Source organism: Dromaius novaehollandiae, chromosome 1 (genome assembly GCF_036370855.1).
Source record: "Dromaius novaehollandiae isolate bDroNov1 chromosome 1, bDroNov1.hap1, whole genome shotgun sequence".
Lineage (NCBI taxonomy): Eukaryota > Metazoa > Chordata > Aves > Casuariiformes > Dromaiidae > Dromaius > Dromaius novaehollandiae.
Window position 1 is genome coordinate 126,592,126 of NC_088098.1, and position 25,041 is coordinate 126,617,166.

At 40.5% G+C, this 25,041-nt stretch overlaps 1 protein-coding gene and 1 long non-coding RNA gene across 4 annotated transcripts in view; one reads left to right on the forward strand and one right to left on the reverse strand.

The window, feature by feature from the left end:
- LOC135323679 (uncharacterized) overlaps positions 1-10,379 on the forward strand; it is a 29,355-nt gene extending 18,976 nt beyond the window's left edge. Inside the window, exons 2-3 of the long non-coding RNA XR_010385153.1 lie at positions 7,860-8,022; positions 9,755-10,379. This is a non-coding gene — a long non-coding RNA (uncharacterized LOC135323679). The remainder of the gene's footprint in view (positions 1-7,859; positions 8,023-9,754) is intronic.
- A 9,689-nt stretch (positions 10,380-20,068) lies between these two features.
- Positions 20,069-25,041, reverse strand: part of PRRG1 (proline rich and Gla domain 1) — a 38,837-nt gene continuing 33,864 nt past the window's right edge. The window contains exons 4-5 of one of the 3 annotated variants that reach the window (XM_064497759.1): positions 24,137-24,198; positions 23,661-23,925 (exon numbers count right to left, since the gene is read on the reverse strand). In XM_064497759.1, coding sequence (XP_064353829.1) covers positions 23,883-23,925; positions 24,137-24,198 — 105 coding nt within the window. In that variant the 3' untranslated portion in view covers positions 23,661-23,882. Of the gene's footprint in view, positions 24,199-25,041 lie in introns of all 3 variants that reach the window. The other 2 variants (XM_064497753.1, XM_064497749.1) reach the window with 2 other exon arrangements.

A 25,041-nucleotide genomic window follows, 5' to 3' on the forward strand; every position in this document is an offset into this window, starting at 1 on the left:
ATCTGAGGGGCAGTAATATCTCATCTCATAAGATCCAGGAAAGCTCTGTAGCTGTGTACTGTAGATGACACTGCAAAGACACCTATTCTATCTACCTATACTGAGGCAGAGAAGTAGTAAGAAGTACGTTGTGAAAATGTGACCCTAAGTGTGAATGCGCACTTACAGGGTCTTCTCTGGCTTGCTAGTGAGTGCTGAGAAAGTGAGACCTCAACATTCTGTGCACACTTGGGAATATACCTTTCCCTGAGGCAATATAGCCATATAAAGTATACCTGCCAGAAAGGGAAATCTCTGCCCTGCGATTTGAAGTCTACTGGGCTTCTGAGGAGCCAACAGATAAGGAAAAAAGACCAACTGTTAAAAAGAAGAAAAATAGAGTGGGGGAAAGATGTCTGAGGAAGACAATGAGGATGAAGAGGAGCTCAAAAAAGAGTAAGGTCCTGGGACCAGGATGCAAAAGCTCTGCCTCATTTGGCTGGTATACAAGCAGCAAAGAGTGTTCTGCACCTTGTATAATTATTACCTGACTAGCAGTAGGCACATCCGTATGGGTGTTGTTAGGGCTAAAAAACTTGTCTTGCATGTTTGGATGTATGCACACCACAGTCTGCATGCTCATATGAACAATCACTTGAAAGAAAAACACAATCTGCTGTTATGCCTATCTACTAGACAGAATGTGTATGATTAGTTCCATATGGCTTTTCTTTCTGAAACAGTAGAGCTCCAAAGTGAGGAAAGGTTTCAAACAGAGGTGAGGATGTATTTCAAAATCCCAGCTCAGTTGGAGAAATTTGCCTTCAGCTGGATTTAAGCACATGTTTATGTGCTTTGCTGAATAAAGATGTCCTTAAACATCTGCTTAAGGACATGCACATATTAAGACGTGGTCTTTTTTTTGGGTGGGCTTTGAACCAAATCCCAAGCGCTTAGCTGGATGAGAGTCTGAAAGAAGATATCTGCATTCAACAAAGAAAGGGTGTCTGTTATCTAATGTAACATTCTTCTCACTATTGTGCTGCAGTATCAGGTAGAAAAGTGATAGTGCTATGTCTCATCATATAGTCACATTCAGGAGACTTTCACATCACTTAATGGAAGGAGGTGCCTATTGTTACAGTTGGAGGAGGAGAGAGGGTCCTTCAGAGCACAGATCAGAAGATCAAGATGTTGCACTGCATTTTAATGTAACCCATAAATGATCACTTTAAAATAGCCTCAGATCAGTCTACACTGTGTAACTCGCAAGTGGCTGAAGTGCCTGTACAGCTGGTAGCCAGGAAGGGATCGGCCATCCCCACTCTGATCAAAGAGCCCTTTGGATGGGAATTCAAAGATGGGGATCTTTGAGAAGCTCTCTGGGTTAGCCTTTCTTTCTCCACACACTGTATGAGGGAAAGGAGACAGATTAGTCTCCTACTTTAGATGCTTCAGTTAGTTGCCAAATTTAGGTGCTGTTAATAAGCAATATGAATGATCTTTTTCAGAAAGAATATTTTTGGGGGGATGGGCTGTTAAATCACTAACTGTCACAAATATAAAAATGAAAACAAAATAGTTTATTCTGCATGGTTGTTTATTTTCAACATTCAAGACCACTGTAGCAGCCATTCAGTGAAGGACTGTAAAATTGCAATATACGGGAAGGTGGCATTTCTACTCTAAGTACCTGCCATGCCACTGCACAAGGATGACTTAGGGGAGTGACAGTCACTCTCCAGCAAAAACAGCAAAATCAAGCATCCAAGTGGGAACATGTGAAAGGAGGCTTGCTGAGACATTTGAACCAATGGCTTTGTATTATAGGAAAATATGTTAGCCACCAGCTTATATTTTGTACAGAGGCAATCCTCATCTCTCTTACTGAATTCAGGCTGCTCTGTAGTCAACTGTGCTAAACTTGTGAGAGCAGAAGGAAAGGGTCCCCACAGGGCAGTCAATCAGTAGCCTTGGGATTAGGCATTTAGGTTGGGGAGGGGAGTTCTGTGGTTCCTCAAACTGCTCAGGAAAATTGAAACAAAGTACTTAAAAGTCTGCGAAAATACTGGGGAATAGGAGCCAGACTCCTCACCTCAGGAAATGTACTACCCGCTGAGCTCAAGGTCACAGCTGCTTTTCTGCTGGTGCCATGGTTCTTCCATTCTCCGATGCACAACGGCCTGGTTTCAAGAGTAGTGGACAATATTCCCATCCCAAATATACAGTGCCTGGTGTTTAGGGCATTCTTCTAAGCTCGGAGGGCTGGGCGCTCCAACCTTCATGGGACAAGAGGTGCCTAGGACTCAGGTTTTGTGTTTCCTGGAGCAGTGCTCTAGGTTATTGGACAGAAACAGGGAATTATGTTATATGATAAAGTCATTTTAGCTGAACTCCAGGATAGTTCAAGCTAGTGAAATGAATTCTGAGCATATGCAGCAGGTTAGTCCCCAAACACCCCTGCAAAGTAAACACACACCAACCTGGTCAGCTCAGCGAAGACGAGCCTGCGTACAGTGCCTGTCAACATTGCAGTGGACTCTCAGGGAATTTTTTTCCTGGGGCGGTAGGTGCCTCATGTGCATAAAACAAGTGAGGCAGTGTTTTCCTCAGCTAGTCATAGCAGGAGCAGGGTAGGACAAGATCGTACCTCCATTCCTTCCCCTGCGGGAGCTTTGCAGGCTGTGTCTTTCTCCTCCACCCCAATGTGATTGCTAGTAGCACAGCTTGCATGTGAAGTTCTATCTGAAGGCAGTTTTATTTAGTAACTTTTATTTCCTATATGGAAATAAATGGCTTGTAACAAAGAGTTGAACTACTGTCGCTCTTCATGTCCCTCAGGCGGAGAAGGGAACTCACTGCTAGCTTCTTACATGCTAGCTGAAGCCGCCAGCCATTGAACAGGGCTTTTGACTGTACTTTTTATATGTAGACTCTTAAATTTTGCTTAAGCAAAATTTACTTTACATGCATAAATCTCCTTTTGGATCTGAGAATTAATCTGTGTGCTTCAGTTTGTCATCTGCGAAATGGAGAATTTCCTTACCTGACAAGAAAAGCGAGAGGATAAATATTTCAGAGACTATCAAGCACTCAGACACCTCTCTCAGTGCAGGTGACAAAAGCACCTTGGCTAGACAGGAAAATGCTGCTTTAAAATTCTCAGAAGAACAGCAGAGAATAGAGATGAGATATAACAATGTGGGAGGCTATTGTAGCAATCTCTCTGATAAGAGAGCATTGTTCACAGGAAAGCAAAAATGGATAGCTGTATAGGCTTTCATTCGTATGCACTTCATCCACTATGCCAGAAGATAATGTTATTCATCCTCTTACTTTTTAATTACTGTTTGCTGAGAAGAGTCCCAAGCTCAAAAAGGAGTTGTGTCATGTTTGGATTTACTGTTTTGACATTGTGGGACAATCTTTGCAATTCCAATAAGGAAATAGTCTTAAAGCTGTTTTCTGTGGAAATGCAGAAACAGAAGATTCAGGGGAAAATGTTTTATACTGGCTTTACACTGTGGACTTAGTTAACTAAATACTTACACACACTTCCCATGTGCAGGTCTCTAAACACTTTCTTCTGAGGCAGGGCATCATTTGGCCATTAGCTCATACTGGTGAAAACCTGTGACATTGACAGAGGAGACTTTGCCACTCACGAATCTGTAGCTGCTATTTACAGGCTTGCCCCACGAGAGGGCAATATGGCAACATCTATTGCACTTCCTTAATAAAAATTTAAAAAAAGGATCAGGCTCTTGATGTGAGAATTTCATTCTACAATATATGCATGGTATTTATAGAAAGAGCATTTACTCTTTTAAAGTGTTGCTACGTTGCTTATAGCAATAACATATAATCAGTATGCATTAAATTCCTTTCATCTCACAGAAGCTAATATGACCCTCTGCTGGTATCCAATCTAGAACAACTAAACACTAGGAGAAAATTTCATTTTTTCCTATCATCTCAGACATTCATAGAAGACAAATAAACTGGAGGTTCAGCATTACAACTCAACCTCAGGGAGTGTGTCATTTATCAATAGTTTTAAGAGGACTAATATTTCGAACAAAATTCTATAGCCTCATCTCCTTAGTTTCATTGACCTTTATGTGGTTAAATATCTTATTTTGTATCAGACCCTCAGGTCTGTTTACCTGACAAATTTCTGTATCACCTCCAAACCTGGCTGATCCGAATGCACTTTTCAAAAGTGCCACTGATAGCAAATCCCTTCTCCTACTACAGTCTATGGAAGTTCTATCTATCTTCCACTTGAGTGGAAACTGCTAACCATATGCTAAACGTTTTTGATAATGCCAGCCAGAAATGTTTTTCTCTACATATTTCATGTTCTGTCTTATATTCCAAAAGGCCATGCATATTTTGGTTCTGTCTTATCAGATGCAGCAGAAATATTTTTCATGTGAGTGGTTCCGTTGTATATGAGTGATTTGTCTTAACTATGTGTTAAACAGAAGTTACTTGCCAGCTCTAGGCTCTGTTAGTGATTTGCAGTGTCACCAGCCATTAGAAAGGAGAACAGAGTCATTAACCAGATTTTGACAAGTAAATGAGAGACAAACCACATCAGAAATGCTTTCGCTAATGATGTTGGAAGGAGGAAACACATTCTTAAAAGCAGCAGCTTAAAATGAATAAATAAATAAGGTGAGATAAAGAACCATGCAGGCTACGGCTGGAGTCTCCGTAGCGCACGGCATATGATGAGGCCACGTAGTCAGGGAGGATGTGGCAAGCACGCTGGAGACCTGGCAGGTTGGTTGATTCCTCCAGAGCAAACGCACTGGGCCGGCCTGCAGCCCAGCACGCCTGCGCAGGCAGCCATGGGAGGCAGCAACATGGATGGAGGTGCAGGTTATGCCATACTTAACCACAAAGGGGCTGACATTTTTAGCATGCCGTAGACATAACTATGTTTGCTTCTGCTGCTAATCATGATATTAAATTGCTGTGAAGCATCAGGCAGTTATGTGCAATGGCAGGAAGTAACTAGTTTGATTAGTCATTGCTCATGAAATCACTGTTCATATCTATGGTCTCCTGCGCACACTGCACTAGACACAGAAGCCAGTCATTACTCTGGAGGGTGCGTCACTGAAGTCCAAGCTCAAGGGAAGATGATGAAAAGCAAGGAGTCATTTATGTCACACAGACTAAGACGGTGGTGAAGAGACAATTTTGAACAGATCAGAAAGAAACTGTAGGCTTGGAGAACTGCCTGGATGAGAGAAGCAAATGCTTTTGTACAGATGGAGACAGGTCAGTCTCCAGTGGTTCTGTACCCTGCTGTGAGTAAGTGGCTGTGCTGCTATCATGAAAAATAAGAAATTAATTGACTCTCATTTTCATTTTGTCTTTCCTTTGTACACCACTAACAGGCAGTGAGTTACTGAGAGGTACTGTTACCTCTGCACTTCTACTGCACTGTTTTTCTGCTGGCCCAGGGAAGGCATCGTTATTTGAAAGAGATCTTTAGCAATTCTAAAGTTTCCAAATCTGCTTCAGAAAAGATGTCAGAAAATTCTCCTCAGATAAAACATCCAGGGGCGTACCGTCCGGCCCCTGGAAGCGCTGCAGAGAGACCGGAGTGTGGCTGGGAGTGTTAGGCCCCAAGCGGGAGGTACCGACAGTGCGCTCCAAATACACATGACACTTTCTGGGCAAAGACAAAGCAAATAATCCTGATAAAAAAATTCTTAGCAGCAGAAGCAGATTAAAGCACAAGTAAAAATAGCAGCGTATCACTAGTCAGGGCTATACACAGGCATGCCAAGGCCCAGCAGTGGGCAAGCAGGGCCCTGCTGGGCAGGGGGCCTGGGTGGGTGCGTGCGAGCAGGATGGAGCCCACGCTGGCCTCGCACCCCACCCCCGCCCCCTCACATGCCCTGGCCTTGCAGTGGGCCCGGTTGCCATCCCTGGCCTGGCTCTGCTCGCCACCTGTGGGTGCTGCAGGATGGGCCCGAGGTGGGAAAGACCCTGCCCCAGTGACCCCATTGTGCTCTGACAGCCCCAAGAGAAGTGAGACCCTGTATAGATTTGTTTGTTTTCATCAAAATAACATTCTTGTCCAGACTATTTTTTGCCAGCTTTTCACTGTACTTCAGCAATAGCAAACTGCTGGCCAGAAAATTTCCTTTACATCGACGAGATATGCTTAATGGAAAAGGGCATTATTCTCTGGGAAAGCTGCTTTTCCAGCTCGCCGAACCAATTGCCAGCTAGCAACAAAAAAAGAAAAAAGGCAAAAAACCCTCCAAAACCCCAAAAAGATGGAAACTATAAAAAGCTCTATAACTTTTTAAATGTGAAGTTTTATTTGTATTATATGTTTGGCAGTAAATTGCAAAAGACTTTTAAGCAAAAATAAATTTTAGGGTAGACTTTAAAGAAATTTTATCTGTTAGAGATGTATGTAAATAGAGCTACACAATTTTTGAGGCTTTATTTTATTGTGTTTATTAAAGCATCATAAAGAAGAAAATACAGATTTAGTGTGACATTAAGTATGTAACCAATTCATAAATCTCCTGCTAAATTTGTACACTGTGAGGGATGTGCATGTATTGGATTTTGGATAATCCTCTCTATTTAACTGGAAAAAAAAAGGAGTGAAGTGAAGCCTGAAGAGTTTTGTCAGCTCAGCCACTTTCAAAATCACATCCCACCCACCACAGCCCATAACCAGGACAAGCGACAGTGCAAATTCACTCAAACATGCTTATAATGAAGCGTAACCAAACAGGATCAGCATTTCATTTAAGAAGTAAATAAGATTAAAACCAAGTCAACCCAAAACTTTAGCCCAAGTAAAGAACTCACAGGCTAGGGCCTGGATATTAATAACTGTGTAACATGGGTATTCTGGTATTACCTAATTTGGCCGCACTATGATAGGCCTTGTTTCAACCAGGCTGTTTTTCCTCATGCAGGGAAAAACTCATCTAAAGACTAGAGAAAATATTCTTGCAAAACATAAAATTGTTAGGATGTTTGGTGTATGTACTTTTGGCTCCCCTTAACAAACTCGGTGCTTCTTTGGGGGAACTTGCTTGTACCCAGTGTTCCTTCTTGTGTTCATAGTTTCTGCTTGCTGGGGTTAAGGCTTTTGAGTAGTAATTATGCCTTAACCACAACAGAAAAGCCAGAATAGCTGGGGTTGGAAGGCACCTCTGGAGATCGCCTGGTCCAACCCCCCTGCTCAAGCAGGGCCAGCTAGAGCAGGTTGCCCCGGGCTGTGTCCAGTTGTGTTTTGAATATCTCCAAGGATGGAGACTCTGCAAACCTCTCCAGGCAACCTGCTCCAGTGTTCAACCACCCTCACATTAAAGAAGCGTTTTCTTGTGTTTGCATGGAATTTCCTGTGTTTCAGTTTGTGCCCGTAGCCTGTCGTCCTGTCAGTGGGCAGCACTGAGAAGAGTCTGACCCCATCATTTTTATACCCTGAGCCCAGCAGTTCAGCTGGCTTTCCATCCACCTCACTAACTGCTTATCTAGCCTGCAATTCATCAGCTTGTCTATGAGGATGTTATGTACAGTGTAATGTTGTTATGTACAGTGTGAAAAGTCTTACTAGAGTCAAGCTAAACAACATGCACTGCTCTCCCCTCATCCACCAAGCCAGTCATCTCATCATAGAAGACTGTTGAGTTGGTTAAGCATGGTTTCCCCTTCATAAATCATTCTGAGTGCTCCCCATCACCTTCTTGTCCTTCATGCATCTGGAAATAGTATCCAGGGTTGCTTGCTGCACCTTCCCGGGGATCGAGGTGAGGCTGACTGGCCTGTAGTTTCCCAGATCCTCCTTCTTGCCCTTCTTAAAGATAGGGGTGACATTTGTTCTCTTGCAGTCCTGAGGAACCTCGCCGATCACAATGACCTTTCCAAGATAATCGAGAGTGGCTTTGCAAGGATGTTGATGAGTTCCCTCAGCACTTGTGGGTGCATCCTGTCAGGACCGATGGACTTCTGTCTGTCCAGTTTGTTCCCTAACCTGATCCTCCTTCATGAAGGGTAAGTCTTCCTTGCTCTAGACAGCCCCTCTGGTCTCAGAGGCTTGGGATTACTGAGTGTGGCTCTTACCAATAAAGACTGAGGCAAAGAAGGGATTCAGTACCTCAGCCTTTTCGGTATTATTTGTCACCAGGGCTCCTGCCTCATTCAGTAGCGGGCCTGCATTTTCCCTAGCCTTCCTTTTGCTGCTTGTATACTCATAGAGGCCTTTCTTGTTGCCCTTCACATCCCTTGCCAGCTTCAGCTCTAGGCAGGCTTTAGCCCTCCTAACCCCATCCCTGCATGTTTGACAGTGTCTCTATATTTCTGCTGGGTCACCTGTCCCTGCTTCTACCTCTTGTATTTCTGCTGGGTCACCTGTCTCCTTCTACCTCTCTATCCTTTTTATGTCTGAGTTTAGTCAGGAGCTCCTTGTTCATCCATGCAGGCCTCCTGCCGCTTTTGCTTGGCTTAGTGCTTGTTAGGATGGATGATTCTTGAGCTTGGAGGAGGTGATCCTTGAATATCAGCCAGTTCTCCTGGATCCCTCTTCCCTCCAGGGCCGTATCCCATGGGAACAAAAGATGCACCAAGGGAAAAAAAAATTCATCAAGTACAATGGTTTGTTTGACTTGGTACTCCACCTTTTGCTGTGCCATAAAGTTAAAACATGAGAACACATTGGCATTCTGATGTTGCAGACTGTTTACCATTTGCCTTATGTTTTCATTTCATGGAAGTATTTCAAGGCAGAAATAGGAAGAGGATGACAGAGATAATGAGTTAGAGAATAAGCTCTGCTGTAAGGTTTTTGCAATATCTCAGGAGCAAACTCTTTGTTTATAAAGAGACTCAAAGTTACTCATGTCCTTTAGTGTTCCTTCAAGGTGAATTTGGACAAGAAATATCAGATGCTCTGGAGCCAGTTGGAATATATCCCTATTTAATAGATGGTGCAGGAACTAGAGACAGAATGGTGATTTAAAGCAATCCCACTATGTCTGGACTACAAGATTCCCATTTTTGGTGTCTATTTAAAAATACACATTTTCAGTAGGCGGATATCCTTAGCATGGCAGGAGTGGGTGGTGCTAGGTAATCTAGTGCTAACACTGTGAGAACAAGACTCTGAAGCCAACAGAGATGGAGCTTCATCCTCTTTCTTCCACTGAGTGCCAACTGCTAGAATAGTCACCCTGCTAGAATAGTTCACTGCTAGAATAGTCATCTGTACTGGAGGGTCTAGTTTCCAATGGGCATATTTATTCAGGAACTCAGAGGATGCTAGACACTGAGGTGTCTTAGGTGACCATAAAAGAAATCAAAAGTACATGCCACAGCACAGAAAATGAGGAATTACATATGGAGACACTTTAGTTTTCTTTTTGGTAAAAAGATGGACCTTGCATTCTGAGTAGCATACAAAGTTGGACTCCATAGGTGCTCTTGATTCCCCACTCCTGAGGATCATATACCAAGAACTACTCTGTCTCAGTCCTGCTCTGCATAGAACAATCCATCCAAAATCAGAAAAATGATCGCAAGACAAAAGAATACATTCGTAGCTCATATTCAGATATTTGCCTATGCTTTATAGCTGTAAATTGCAAATACATGTAAATCTTTGGGAAACAGGTAGGTAGGAGGTGTGTATTTCAACACAAGGACAAGCATTCAGCTGATCATGCCCCACTTATGCACCGTATTTTCATGCAACTTTGTTTTCAACAAGTTGAAACATTTTTTTTTTCAGGACAGCAATTTGCCCTGAAAATTCTGTGAGAACAGGTGCAGAGTAATTCACAGAGAGAGAGAGAGACAGAAAAAACACCTCACATGCAAGGCAGCAAAACTGGGTAGGCATGAGTTCTACAGGAAACGATCTGGGAACTATTGGATATCACAGACCAAACGAAAACCAAAAAATCTCCCACTACTGTGAAGCAAGCATCAGACTGGAATGATTAAACGGGGCGACTACCTGCAGGACGGGAGGGTCACTAGATATAACCCTTCCACTCTAGTCAGCGCTGGTAAGCCCTCAGCAGGAGTGCTCTGCCCAGCTTTGGGCACTACATCTCACTGAAGAGGTGGACAGTTGGAGAAAGTCCAGCAGAGAGCGACAAGCATGGTCAAAGGGATAGAAAGGAGCCTGTTACAACTTGGAGAAAGGATGACTGATCACACGATAGCGATCTTCAAATGTAAGAGACTGCTGCAAACTGTTCTCAACACCCACTGTGGATTTGACAAAAAAGGGCTTACACTGTAGCAGAAAAGGTTCAGCTAATGCATCAGGAAAACCTCTGTGATCGTAAAGCTGGCAGGACTCTGCTGCCTAAAGCTGGAGGTCCTTAACGCTGGACCTGACAGCCATCCATCAGGAACTGGCTCTGCCTCCTGGCAGGTGGCTGGAGTAGGCGACTTCTCCAGCTTCCTCCAGCCCTGTACTTGCACTTGCAGCCTGGATGGATGGTGCCATCCAAAGTTTGCAGCTTTCCTGCTTTACAAAGATCTGTGGCACCACAGCCTGAGAAAGGCAACAGGTATACTACCTTTAGCTAGATAACTATAGTTACACATCTGAAAATCAGCTAGATTTCCAGATGCCTCTTTACACATGTTCTTCCCACTACCTGGCTAAGTAAACAAATATTCTTAATAGTTAAATAGAAAAAGAGGTTCATATGTTTATCTCTTGATTCCTGCCATTTCTGTGAGATTTGCAATAATTATTCTACCAATATCTCAGATAAAGCCACTGACAGAACCAGTGCATCAGCCGCTACTAATTAATCACAGTTCCATTCTTTATATTTTGCCCTATTCAAATAACACAATTGGCCAAATGGGCTTAATATTAGGGGAATTTGCCAATCATTTAGAGCTTTTGCAATCAATTTCTTGACAATTTCCTTTCCCTGAATTTAACAACCTGAATTTAACTGTTTTTCTGAGTATCTGTGTATAGTTTTCATGCGACATCATTATTTCTTGCTTGGAATATTTACCTATTACACCAAAAAGGTTAATAATTTCAGGTGAGACAGATTGGCAGAGTTAAGCTCAATGGGAGCCAGACCCCTGGTTCCATAACCAATAGATGAGATAATAGAAGTTTATTACTTTTCAGAAGGAAGGACAAAACTAAACATTAACAGACAGATTAACTTTCCTGTGGGGTCACTGTTCATTAAATTTCCCACTGGTTTTACAATCTGAACCACTACAGTAATTTAGTTTTTAGTGCAAGTCTTTATAGTGAGAAGATTGTTTCTTTATTACCTTGTGACCATTCTTCATTTTAATGGCATTTCTCAAGCTTCTCATCTTAAAACTAGTGAACATTATATAAAATGAGAACTCTGCCTTCTATGGCTTGAACACAAACAAAACAAGTTGCTTGCATCCTTCTCTTTTAAAATCCAGCAGGCACTGATTTGTGCCAGGCAAATAACTAGTGCCTAACAGAGACAGCTCAGTAAGGATGAAAAACTGCTCCACAGAAGTTAATGGTAGAATTATAGGAATTATCTATGAAGCGCTGATTCTAAACCAGAAGCCTTTGGGGAAGACTGTAGGAAAACACATACTGAACATGTGTTGGCAGTCAGAGGAGTCAGGACTTGGTACTGAGGGCAGTAATTGAACTTTGGGTTCTGCCTCTCAGGAGGAGATGCTGGAGAGAGGTTCTGCTGCTGGGAGTGTGCACAGAAACCCGTGGGCAATCACAGTGCTGAAGCTGGACCAGAAACTAGTGACTTAACCTTAACATCTATTGACTGCTTTTCCCTTCCTCCCCCAGTATGTCAATAAATGCAATTTGAACAGATACTGTTCCAGAAGGTTGTTCAGAGGATGGTTGTAGGAAAGAGGACAAGAAGAAGACAGTAAGGAACTGTGCAGAATCTCCCTAGAAAAGATCCCACCACCAAAGATGATGTTTTTTATTTCTTACTAGATAGACATGCTGCAACATTTATAACCTTGCAACAAAAATAAAATAAAAATGGATTTATTGCCCTAAGGACAGCAGCTTATGGACCCTTCTTTAAGGTCATAGGATATTCAGAAATGCAAGGGCTACAATTTAGAATGTTTTAAAGAGTAGTTAGGATAACTCTTACTTTACATCACTGATTGCCTAAGGAAAACATCTTTTCCGCACATACTACCCAATTTGCAGTAATCTATTTGCATCATATTTTGATAACACAGGACTCAGGTTCTAGATTTACATTATTTGAACAAAGTCTTTGTTCCATGCCAGACTCCTGCCAATAGATCGTGACCCTTTAACTCTTTTCCTATCATTGACTGATAGTGGAGCAATACTACTTGGCCAACCTCCTTCTTGTCTGTGCCAAAAATAAAAGGTGATAAAATACAAAACAACAGACAGGCTAGAAGGAGGCACACCTCCATGGAATCAGTGTTCTGTGACATAAAGATGCTTTTTAGAGCCCTTAAAGCAGCAGACTGTAACAGCTAAAGATGCATAAACCAACAAATGTTTGAGAGAACTTTGCAGCTGAACAACGGTGGGGGAAGGAGGATGAGCCACACTGGCTGTTCCTAACATTAACAGCTACAACTGCTTTGTTTTTCTAAATCCAGATTTATTGTTTGGGGCCATCACCAAAATGTTCTTTGTTTTTCCACTATGAAACAGATGGCATAAATGTGCCCTGCAATTTTATTACTAGGTTATAATTTCATCATGTCATGCTCAAACCAATGGGTTCATTCGCTCTACAATAAAACCTTCATTCTGCTGAGCTGCCTATGGATGCATTGAATAAAATGGCAATTTAAAAAGTTTCAAGTTGCTAAATCAATATTCCATTATTTGTCTCACATTGGTTTTATTAGTGAGAGAAATGAAGCTCAACGATGGAAAAAAAGCTTGAAACGGTTACTGGGAAAGATGCAAAGAGAACGGACTCATTGTGCACAAACACTGCATTTTTAATCTTTCACTGCATTTCTTAATAGAAGCCTAATACATCTTTCCCGATCCAATTAAATTAGACAAAGTTGCTGAACTCTATTATTTGTGAGGTTAGTCAAACTACTAGCTGAAGGAATCTTTTAAGGTTATACACAAGTGAAGGAAAACGTTATTATAAATTTACCTTGACATAGGCTAGAACAAAAAGAAAGCCTAATCTGGGAAGAGAAATTCTGAAGACTGTTTAGTTCAAGAGGAACATGACTAAAGGGAATATACCCGACATGAAGCAAGTTGCAACTCTCCTCAGTTCTTTATCAGTGCTTTTCAACCACATCAAGAGTCAACTGTTCAACCCATTTAATCATTCAAGGCAGGTACAGTAATTTGCTACTCTACCTTAGAGGTATTCTCATAGCAAAGGCAGAGAAGAGTTGATACCTGAATATTCAAACATACATAGAAATATAACTTTAACCACTCATTTCATTTCTTAAGTTGAAATACAGTAGGCCAAACTCTACTGGTGTTAAAGTCAGATTCCAAGCAGAGAGAGCCTTACACACATCACCAAAGGAGCAGAAAGGAGATTTAAAAAATCCTAAGGAACTAAAAGGTCTATCAGGATAGAGAATTGCTACAAGTTTGCTGGGATGACCTCACTGTTCTTGCGCACTTCCCTCCGCAATGTTGCTACAAGCCAAGGAGCTTCTGAGTAACGCTTTCTTGAAGATGACGCTTATACACAGATATCACTGGTATCTGAACTGGCTGATGCAGTTTAGTGGACCAGTCATTGGATACTTTAGTATTGCACTGGAGTGGTTGGTACTGTGTGACTGGTCCAGTATCCCCATTTTGAAGATCTCCCCACTGTACGGTTTCCTAGGTACCTTGAAATCCATCTTGGCACAAAGACGGCCCAAGTCAAAGCAGAGAAGCATGTGTTAGTTTGATCCAAATAGGGACAATAAGGTATCAGAGATACATGTACGTGAGCAAAAACAAGTGATTTAGAGGACTTCTAACACTCTTGTACTCCTATTAGAATAATTGCTTTAGTTGCCCTTCAGGCTTCTAACGACCTCTTCCTTTCCTTTTTGTCTTTGTTGAAAAGAAAAAGAGCAGCCTGTTATTTAATTGTATCACTTTCTTTAGATTTGGCATTAAAGGAAACCTTTTAATATTTCTGAGTGCCCTTGCAATAATTAGGCTTGCAAAAAACACCCTGCAGCATTCTATTAAAATAAGTTAACTTACCTGCCAGCAGTTTAAATAGCTAAGTGAAGAAAAAAATTTGTATCAGGCACTGGACAGTGATGGCAGCAACATTCCAAAAGCACCCACAAATTATTTATTTATTTAGAGTCTTGTTAAAAATGAAGATTTTACAACATTCCCCTAAGATATTAAGACATTATGAGTCTGAGAGGGAGAAAGCAAACTCCATGGATCTGGAAACCTTTTGAGTCGCACCCCACCTACTTTGCAGTGAAAATCCAGCTAAGATGTTTCTAACTGTAGTTGCAGGGGTATGGCAGGGGTAAGGAGAGACTGATCTCTCAAGTTGGTAGGTCCAAGGCAATTTAGAGTTTTGTAAGGCAGAAATAATACCTCGGGTGAACGGGCAGCCTACGCAGATCTCACACACCTGAGATTACATGTCTCACTCACACACTGAGCAGTTCTTTCCATAATAGCTTTGCTCACACACAGCACATTGCAATAATCTAGTGCTGAGGCAAAAAAAAGCCTTTAAAGAGTGACAGCATCCACTGCTAAAAGGCATAACTATCTGGTCATGGCAGGGGCATGCACCACAGCAGCCTGCACTGCAGGACCACGTCCTCTTGATGAGCTCTCCCGGTCAATGGTGGACACCGTTCTTCTGTAGGAGAAAATGACCGCATCTTTGCCATGTTCTCCACGTCACCCTGCAATGCCTCCATCTCATCTGTGCTGAATGTTAGCCAGTCTCAAATCAATGCAGTTAGTGGCTGTGATGGTGACCTACAGTGCCATCACAGCCTGAGGAAGCTATCTGAGAAGACAAAGGGGAAGGCCATGAGCAGGCTGAAAATCCTTCATCCGATAGCTCCTTGCTACTCTCCATTAGGTCCCATTCCCACGAGGAAGTGGGATAGCAGCATAGCATCTTGCGGCATCTCACCCACGAAATCCTTGGGGAGAGGAGCAATTGCTCACAACTAATGATAGCAATCTCTTTAAAAGAAACAGTTATTGAAATGATGTGGATTATGAGCAAACTAATCATTTACCATAATCACCAGTACAAAGGAGATGCCAGGTGAAAGGTCCACAAGCTGACTGAAAACCCATGTCGAACAGTAAAAACAACTCCACAGGGGTCTACCCAAAGCCTGGCACAGAAGAGCAGTTGGGAAAGGGCACGCCAGAAAGAAGTGAATGCTTTGGGATTTGGGGGAGCATTACTCAGTTGGCAGCCTCAGGGGGGGCATTCTGCATGTATCTTGCACCTGAAACAGAAGACTAAGAATGCGGTTTATACATTTAATGTTGCTCTTAGAGAAGCATTTTCAACGGTATGGCAAAAAACTGTTATATTTTGGTGTAGAAGTACCAGTCAATTAAGATGGTTTAGTTAGCTTCATCAAGATAAATGTATTTTTACATAGCAATCTGGAAATCTCTGGATAATGAGCAAAACTAGATGATCTTTTTTCTCAGCCAAATTGCTAGGAGACATCACTTTAGTCAATCATAGAGCCATCAACTACTCCTGCTCCAGAATTTTTTAAATAAACTCTTTTACACTGCAGAGTAATTCAGTGAAGCTAAAATTGCTCATGGGACCATGCCAGCTTTGATAAAAATGAGCAACAAAACTTCCACTGACAAAGACTTTCCAGGTTCCAGATGGAATTTGAGATTCAAAACTGCAACAGGCAGGTTGGTGCCACCAGCATACAAAAGACCAAGAGTAGCTCAGACCTACACTTGCCTTAGCCAAAAGCTACTGGTCTGCTTTCCAGCAACCTCTAAGAAGCTAATTAATCACTCCATAGGCTATAGTAAGCCTATAGTAAGCAGGTTTAAATTCATTACACACAGAAATCTGCATATAGTGTAGGAAATTCCAAGAGATTTTGTAATTTGAAAAATTTGAAAACTACTGGCCTTATCTACTGTGCAGAGCATCCACCAGCAATGGGGGAGACCCAAACTCAAATCCTTGCTCCAAGGATGTGGGTGAATGGCAAGTTTTCACAGAGCCAAGCTGCCAATGTGAAAAGGCTGAAAGGCAATGATGCTACAGCACAGATGAGTAAGAGAAACTGAGCTACAAATAACATTTTATAAGGCTGAAAATATTAAGGAAAATAGAACATTAATATTAGAAAATACTTCTGAACCTACTTTTCTTCTAAAGAATCTGCACACTGAATATATCAGCTTTTATATATTTGATGTAAGAGCATCTGCAAGGTTTTGTGGGGGGGGAACAGAACAAGGAAGGATCATTCTTCAACGGTGTTTTTAAATAAAATGCAAAAATCAGCAACTTAGGAGGAAAAAATAACAAAAATAGAAAAACTAAGCAGCTAGCTTCTTACCATTACTAGGTATATCTCATTAAACGTGTTAGACATTGTTTCATTTTGCAGAAGTTTTAAATTATTAAAAATTATCTGGACAAAAAAGTTATGCAGATGTTAATAACAATTCCTACAGCCAGTAACTGTATTCCTCGCGTTGCTTCAGCTGCTTTGTTTGTCGGACTGTATGAAGCTGTTCCGAAGGGCACTGATGGCAGTACGTTGGGCACTCTTAACACTGGCATGGCTTGCACAGCTAGGCTGCAGGGACGTGTTGGGGACAGGAGAACTTAATGCCATATTTCACATGATCCATCTGGAAAGGTGATTTACAGCAGACCATTACGAGTGTGTACACACTGCAGCCATGCTTTGTTCTCAGCTGTCCCTGTGTCTACACCTTAGCCACCCTAAATTTTGGTGAGCGCCCACACGCTCACCAGAGCACAGAACCTTCAACTTTACAGTATGTTTACTGCGGGTGAAACCCACAGCAAAACTAACATACAATTCACTGGACTGTACTTATTGTCAAGATGACTAGCCTTCTCCCCAGCCCACAGCTCCCGCTAGCCCAGCAGACGGACTGCAGCCCACACACCACAAACGACGATGCCACGGATTTCTGGTTCCGCATGAAACCCTCTCAAATTGTGCAAAACTTCTCAGAGCAACAGAGGTGTAGAGTAGCACAGTTCCTGATAGGTTTGTGGTCAGCATCTTTCTGCATGGAAAGCAGCTGTTTTTATTTTGAAGTTGACGTTTACCTTCAATCTTTACCACTTGGCAGGTGCTCTCACAAAGGAATTTGCTTACTATTGCCTACTCCAATAGCAAATGAATATGTATGTGTGCCTAGCCTTTATTACACTTTTACTAGCACTCTTAAAGTTGTACTTGTTGATTTGGAAACAATCCAAAATGTGATTTCACATGGCTGTTCAATTAAAGAAGTACATTTAGAGACAGCAGCCAAGTTTCAAAAACACAAGCCCACAAGACTGTTGGTGAAAAAAGGATACAAAGATATATACAGAGAGATAAATATTACTACTAGGAAAGACAGCAGACATTGGAGTGGAAAATACTTCTGAAGACAGTTTAGGGGTGCAAGCAGGGCAAAATTTTTGAGCTGAAGTCACACCATCCTTTGTTCCAACAATACCACTTTTCACAGAAAGAAATGCTGTCTGCTGTGGTTTAATCTTGGAAATGACCCATATGTGGTGGCTGCTTTAACATTATAAGCTAAAAAGCTGCAAAAGTGTGTAAAGCACACTGAAGCCTGTATCTGACCCCAAATTGCAGGCACTCAACCCCTCACTTGTGTCTGTCCAACACTGAAGTACTGTGTGCGTGTAACCAAGCCAGCAAGGTAAGGGGACGAGGAATGGAAGTAGACAAATTCCCTTCCGTTTCTGAAATTACATCTAGGAAAAAGCCAGGGATGACTTCATGTTACATCATTCCTTTCACTGAGGCTTGAGTTTTACGATGTTTTTTAGTTTGTATTAAACGGTCCTACAGTCACCTGGGGACTCACGGTCCTAAGTCCTCATATACGCAGAGCTCACAGTTTGCAATCACTGACGGAACAATGGAATCCTTGTGTGCAGCAAAAAGCTGTTCTTGCGCCACCGCCAGTGATCACAGCTCAGTAAGAAAATAAGGGAAAATAAAATTGTGAGCCTCTAACCTATGGAATTGGTCCAAGGCATATTCTGTGGGAAAACACATCCTGTGCCACAGAAAAGGCCAGAGAGACAATCTGGTACTGATTACTTCGTATGCAGAGATTTCATTATCGAGAGGATGCTTAGCAAGTTTTCTGAGTTTCTGTTTCCCTCTTGCTTTAAGCTTCTCAAAACCAATCCTGGGAGTCAGGCAGGAATGTATGAAGCTTCCAACAGGAGAAGAAAATTGTTGGTCAGGCAAAAGGCTTTGATTCTTAGTTTTTGTTATTTCTAAGACAGAGGAAAAAAGCAAAATACACTGAGGTGCTTTTATTGCATGATATACTGAGATAGGACAGGGAAAGAGAACACAAGTGTCCTAATATTAAAGCAAACATTGCTGCAGAGAGCCAAATGTTAAGCAAATGCTGCATACTATATATATTCAACAGAACATAGGCAAGGCCTTTTTTTACACTGACTTGTTATTTAGCGTTCAACAACCTACTGCCAATTCATAAGTACAATTACTGAGATTAGGCAACTGTTTCTACTGCAAGAATAAAGTGTATTCAACTTTTTGGCAGAGCTTAAAGTTCGATTACCCTGCAGCAAATCAATCAAATATGTGTGCAGCAAGCAATGAAATAGTACAGATGTCATCTCACTGCTTTCAGATGAACATGACTTTTCTTCTTTTTAAAAATTTACAAGTAGCATGAGAAATATTTACAGCATTCACATTATACAGAAGATAAAACAGAATCTGTCAGTATGATTTAGAACTTAAGAAAATAGTGTTTGGGGTATATGAAGCAGTAAATACTGTACCTTTATTACTAGTAATCTATTATGATTATTCTTTATAAGCACTGAGATCCATGATACCAGTTTAACATCCCATCCTCTTCTGTTTCAATAGTTAAGTTCGGCATGCAGAGGCAATCATGCATTGAACCATTTGCAAACTCAACAGCCAAACCTAATTTATTCATGTTCAGGACACTGTACATTCATTGTGAATGTCACTTAACTAAAACCAGAACGCTCTGTTCCAATGACATTGTTCTGAACTACGCAAATAAAAACCCACCAAGGGAAGTGTTTAATATGTACATGACAACAAGCCATTTACTTGGAAAATTACACATTGTTTCAAGTGACTTTTTATGCACTTTTGTTATGACCAGTATAAAACTGCATTTGTGTTCATGAAATTCTGAAATATGTACCTTCTATCACACTTTAATAAGATTTCCTATGGATTCCAGTCATACAGTAAGTTAGCGTAAAAAACAGCAGGGACATTTTAGCCTATTTAGCAGCAGCCAAGCGAGAAATGATGCCACAAAATTTCTCATTTGGAACAGATATCTTCGGTTTCCAACAAGTGTCTATATAATTACAAGGGTTTTTGTTTGCTATTGTTTGCCTTTTTCACAGAGCTGAAGCAGAGCTGAGCAGTGACTTTCCATAAAATGGCTGAAGCCAATTTTGAAATGATGTCCTCTGACTTGTTTTTAAACTATTTTTTACAATGTATTGTTTCATTTTGTTGTAATAAAGAATAATTTCTACTTTCACCACTACCTGCGACTGTTATTTAGCTGTGGATACTGCAAATGCATTTGTTTTTACATGGCAAATAATGCAATTCAAAAATCTGATTAAAGTGAGACCAAGTTTTGAGAGAATATCAGGTTGACTTGAAAACAAAATTAAATTTAAATATATCAAAAGAAAACAAATCACTGCCACTGATAAGGTACATATAACAATCAATGGAAATTAAAACAGCACCTCTTTATACACTAGTAGTTAGTTCTCACTGCAGTTGCACAGAATTCATATTTTGAAGCATTAAAGACATTTTAAAAAAATCTTTATTTAGCAAATCCAAAAACAAATGTTACACAAAAAAATTCTTCTATAAACATAGGCAAGAATGTTTAAATATGATAATTTAATGTAAACCAAAACCCTTTAAAATATGCAATACTGTAATCAGAGGTTATTTACATCCAGTGAAGTCAGAACAACCTCCATGGATGCTAAACATCATCTAAGCAAACAGTTAATTTCCATAACTTCTTAAACAATGACATCTCTATTTAACTCAGTTATTAGTAAGTAAATCGTCTTAGTCCTAATACAAGATGAAACTCAACATTATATTTGAAAGTGGAAAAGGCAGTATCCTGACTACTCACTTCATCAGCAAAGCCAGTGCTGCTTTCAGACTTTCAGAACATTCAGAGAGGTAAAACTGTAAGTTTATAATATTTACTGCATGACAATGCAATTATAGGCTAATAAAAATCAGCGAGTGATCTGGAAAAAAAAAATGCTGCATAAAAAACCCACTGTAAAAGAAATTTTATTTTCCAATCAGATCAGAAAAGCCAGTTACAAGACTAAAAAGTTCATTTCCCACTCTTAACAAAAAAATATTTTGTAATTTGACATTATTCCAACATGGAGAAAGCTGCTCATGGAAATATATTTGAATAACTGCCGCATGTAAAAGTTTAGTTATGAAAGTATATTCACCAAGACTTTAGTCTATCGGCCAAAATTGCTTGGATGAGAAAAAAAGCATGACCCAATAAATGGTTGTCACAAATCATTTTAGATTTTTTTTTTGGAAGGACAAGCATTATTTTTGTATTTCAAGCAAAAATAACTACAGGATATAGCAACATATTCTACTTAGAAACCAGAAACGTAAGGCCATTAAAACAGCTAATGGAATATAGAATGTTAAAATTTTTCACTGCTGGCTCATCTCCAAACCAGACTGCCCATATTCAGGGGTTGAGAGTTCCTGAATGACCTGATATGAGATGGATGATCTCCATGCATTTCCTACAGGAAAGTCTCATACCCCAACAAAAAAACGTTACCACTGGAACTGCCAGCTGTGCTGGCATGCCTGGGAGCTGCCAGAATGGCATGGTGATTGAACTAGGAGCTCTATTTGAGGTGGTTCCTGCACGTTCAGAGGGAGGCACTTCATCTTGGTAATGCCTGGTGAGAGGCAGTATATTAACTGTTGTTCAGTACAAAAGAAGATTCAACTTCTACCACTGGCAATTTAGGACTTTCCACAAGCGCTAAAACCACTTCAAAAGAAAAGGTCAGACAGTCCAAAGACAAGATACAGGCAATTCATACTGTAATTGTCCAAAATATATTGTACTTATCTGCTCAATATCTATTACTACAAATAATACATGTAAATAAATTTGTTTTGTTTTGTTTTTCTGACAACAGATGGGTCTGGAGCTCATTCATTAGCTCCATACATTTTGCTGTTGCAAGTGAAGATCCCCAGCAGACAACTCAGACAACCTGCTCTTCACCAAAAGTGAGAATGAAACTAATCACAGGATCATTATTTCATTTGTCAGTACATTGTATCAGATTTTTACAGAGGTGCGTATATACATTCACTCAAGCATGTCCATATATTTGTTTGCAGCAGTTTTCTGTAAAATTCCTTAGGGAAGAGAGAGGCCAACCCCCCACAAGACAGCAGATACAAGGGCACATATCAGAAACAAATGCATGACATTAAAGACAACATCAAGTGCATGATATTGGTGTTCTATTTGAGGTCTTTGGAACAGGATGCAGTTTGGTTTTCTGTCACTTTAAGAAAGCCAGTTTAACACTGTAGCCTTCAGGACTAAATATACTTTGGCTAGTGTTAATTGATTAGTAGAACACAGACAATACTAAAGCTAATGCCATGCGATCTGGGTGTTGGAAGAAAAAGAACCAAAATGAATGTTCACAAGCTAAATTGAATACTGAACTCTTGCTCCAAGCATGGAAAAAGGCACTGTCACACTATAGCTTGCACCAGCTTAACTATTATCAGTTTCTAAACCAGTTGGTGGAAATTTATACAAGTATCTAGTTTAACTTGCATCAAATCTATCAGAAATCCACACTCCAATCCTCAAAGTCACTCCAAATTTATACTTGGGGGTATGCCTGTATTGTGTCCTTGAGATACAACATGGTGGGCCCTCACACTTCACAGCTCACACCTGGAGAGAGCAGAGCCTGGCTGGCCACACAAATTCTGATACGAGCCTCAATTACCCTGCTAAGCAGCACTTCTTACTCTGCTTAGCATATGTGAAATCAGTCCATGTGCATCTATAATCTAAAAGCTGTGAAAAAAGGCATCTTTACACTGTGAATGAAGCGTACTTTAAGAATTCACATCATTAATAAAAGTACGTTATTCTTTGTTATAAGGAAATAAAAGTACATTCATTTTTCATTGTTTCAAAGTGTTAACTTTTGCAACAGAAGCACTTTGTTGAAATGGGTAAGAAATAAAGTTGCTGAAAAAAAGGTACCAAAGTTCTCTGCAATGGATTTCCACAGCCATCAATATAAGGTGCACAAATGCTATGTGTAAGAATGCAAGAGGCAGGAGAACACCAGGATCTGGGGAAGGGATTTCTATTTCATAACAGGGGGAAGGGAGGACAGGAAGAGAAAAAATACACACACTCCAAATGCTCCCGCCCCTTTTTTTTCTTCTTTAAAAAAGGGAAAGTATTACTTTAGGATTCATGTTATGTTCAATAAATGAAATCCTGGTTCCAGCGAAGACTATTCTAGCTCATCCAAGTGATCAGGATTTTATCCATTATCTTTATTATTTTGTTATTTACTGTTAGTTACAAGTGCATACTAACATATGCACACATCTCCTCTCTAGGATTCACGAGTAAAAATACATAGGAAAACTGAGAGGAAAAGCAGAACACACCAAAGAGTGTACTGTTAAATTCTCTAACTGCTATCTTGAATTACTAGCTTCAAAACGGGTATAGAATTTTGAGTTGTAATGGCAAAAGCTTTAGAATACACCCCGTCTCTTAGGACTGTGAAATTATTGCTATTAAACCAGCATACTTTGCTGATATCCTGGTTTGTGCTCAAAGGCATACTGCTCTCAGCCCTCAGGCCTAGGATATGGTGCAGCAAGTTACAAAGATCCAAGTGAGAAAAGAAACCAACCAGACAAGAGAGAACACTGCAAAATTAGTCCCTTTAGTGTAAAAACTTTCTGAAACATTGCTCAAGAGTTCCCTACTTTAGGCAATTCTGACAGTTTGCAGTAAGAAGGGAAGGGGATTACACAAATCTGTAGGGAATGCAGACAACATTCAGAATAAAATAAGTGACATCCCTCAAAGTGGAGGTACTTTTGAGAAGTATGACAGAGCACCACATTTGTACCTGCACTATGCTCTCAATACAGATTCCTGATCTTTAAGACCTGCTGTAGGAAGGAAGAAAATAATAAAAAAACAACCCAAACCATAAATGAACCCCCCAAAAGTTCATTATACAAGTCCATTAAATTACAGAAATGCATAATAAGCCAAGATAAAGTGCTACAAAATGATTAGTAGTTTTTTAAAAAGTCAATAGTGCTCTTCTTGCTTTATTTAATACTGGTGATAACAGGCGCTAGTTCAATTGCATTGGCTGAACTGGAATTCACAATGTCTTCATATTGTGGGGGCGGATCTAAGTGTTGCTCAGTTTCACTTCTCGTACTGATTTCACCAGTGGCTTCCTCATATGAAGGAGGAGGATCACAGTTTGATAGCCTTGTGGATATTGAGTCTGACCGTCCATCTGTATAGCTCAGGCCTCCTGGAGAGAGCCCACTGACTTCATACAATTCCTCCTGTGGGGAATGAACAATGCTGAGAGGCTGCGGAAGCGGACCTCTGCCGTCAGCCACAGCACCATCACCCATTGCTTCGTGGGCTCCCCTATGCATGTACATGGACTGTCTACGCATTTTCTTTTTAAACAGGCACCTCCATATGACAAAAATGACAATGAGGATAACAAAAAGGCCAATGATTAATGGAAATGCAAGGTAAAATGAATACCAGGTATGTCCTGTGTTACTTTCTCCCTGAAGTCCATTTTTGTAGACTTTCCAGAACTCCTTCTAGAAGAGCAAGACAGGGTAAGTCAGAAACTATAAGACAATTAAAAACACTTTAATCAAGTTGCTTTAAATGAATGAGAAAAAAAAAAGTACTGATGATCAAAATGAGAACCAGCATGGATAAGCACACAAAATAAATTTCCAAGTTTCCTTTTGATATAGTTACTGATACAAAGAGGCTTTGGTTTTTTGGTTTATTTTAAACCAACTCCTCACTGCCTGCAAGATTTCTGTATCGGTGCTTAATATTTACAAATCTGCAGCAGAGACAGGAATAGGTAAGAAATATAATCAGCATGCATCGCAGACAACTGTGGAATCAAAGTTTTTCTGCATCACTCAAGGTCAAAAGTTAGGTTTCTCTTTTTATTTAGTTATAATAATATAGTAATACAATTTCACAGGGAAATACTGTTTCAGAATGATTGAACGTTTTGGCAAAGGATAACTGTGTTGTGCTGTCATCTCAAACTTCAGACTTCCCCCACCCTCTATAAAGCTATAGCTGTCAGCTTGCTTTGAGTTGTTTCAAATTCTCTGTTTATACTTAAAAATAGCTTCAGCAGTATAAGAATATCACACACAGAACTTAATATATCCTAGAAAATTGGTAACTCAGCTACAGATAAATGGAACAAAGTGAAAATATGAACAAGGCAAAACAAAAAGATGAAAGGGGACATTAGTACTTGAAAACACTTCTGGCTATACTACTAATATGCACAGGCAGGAGCACAAAGGATCATGTCACCATCCAACTCTCCCTGCAGTGAATGCTATGCAGAACTAGTACAAAGAAAAGCATATTCTGTCTCAAAAAGTAATCATCCTCACCTGTGATAC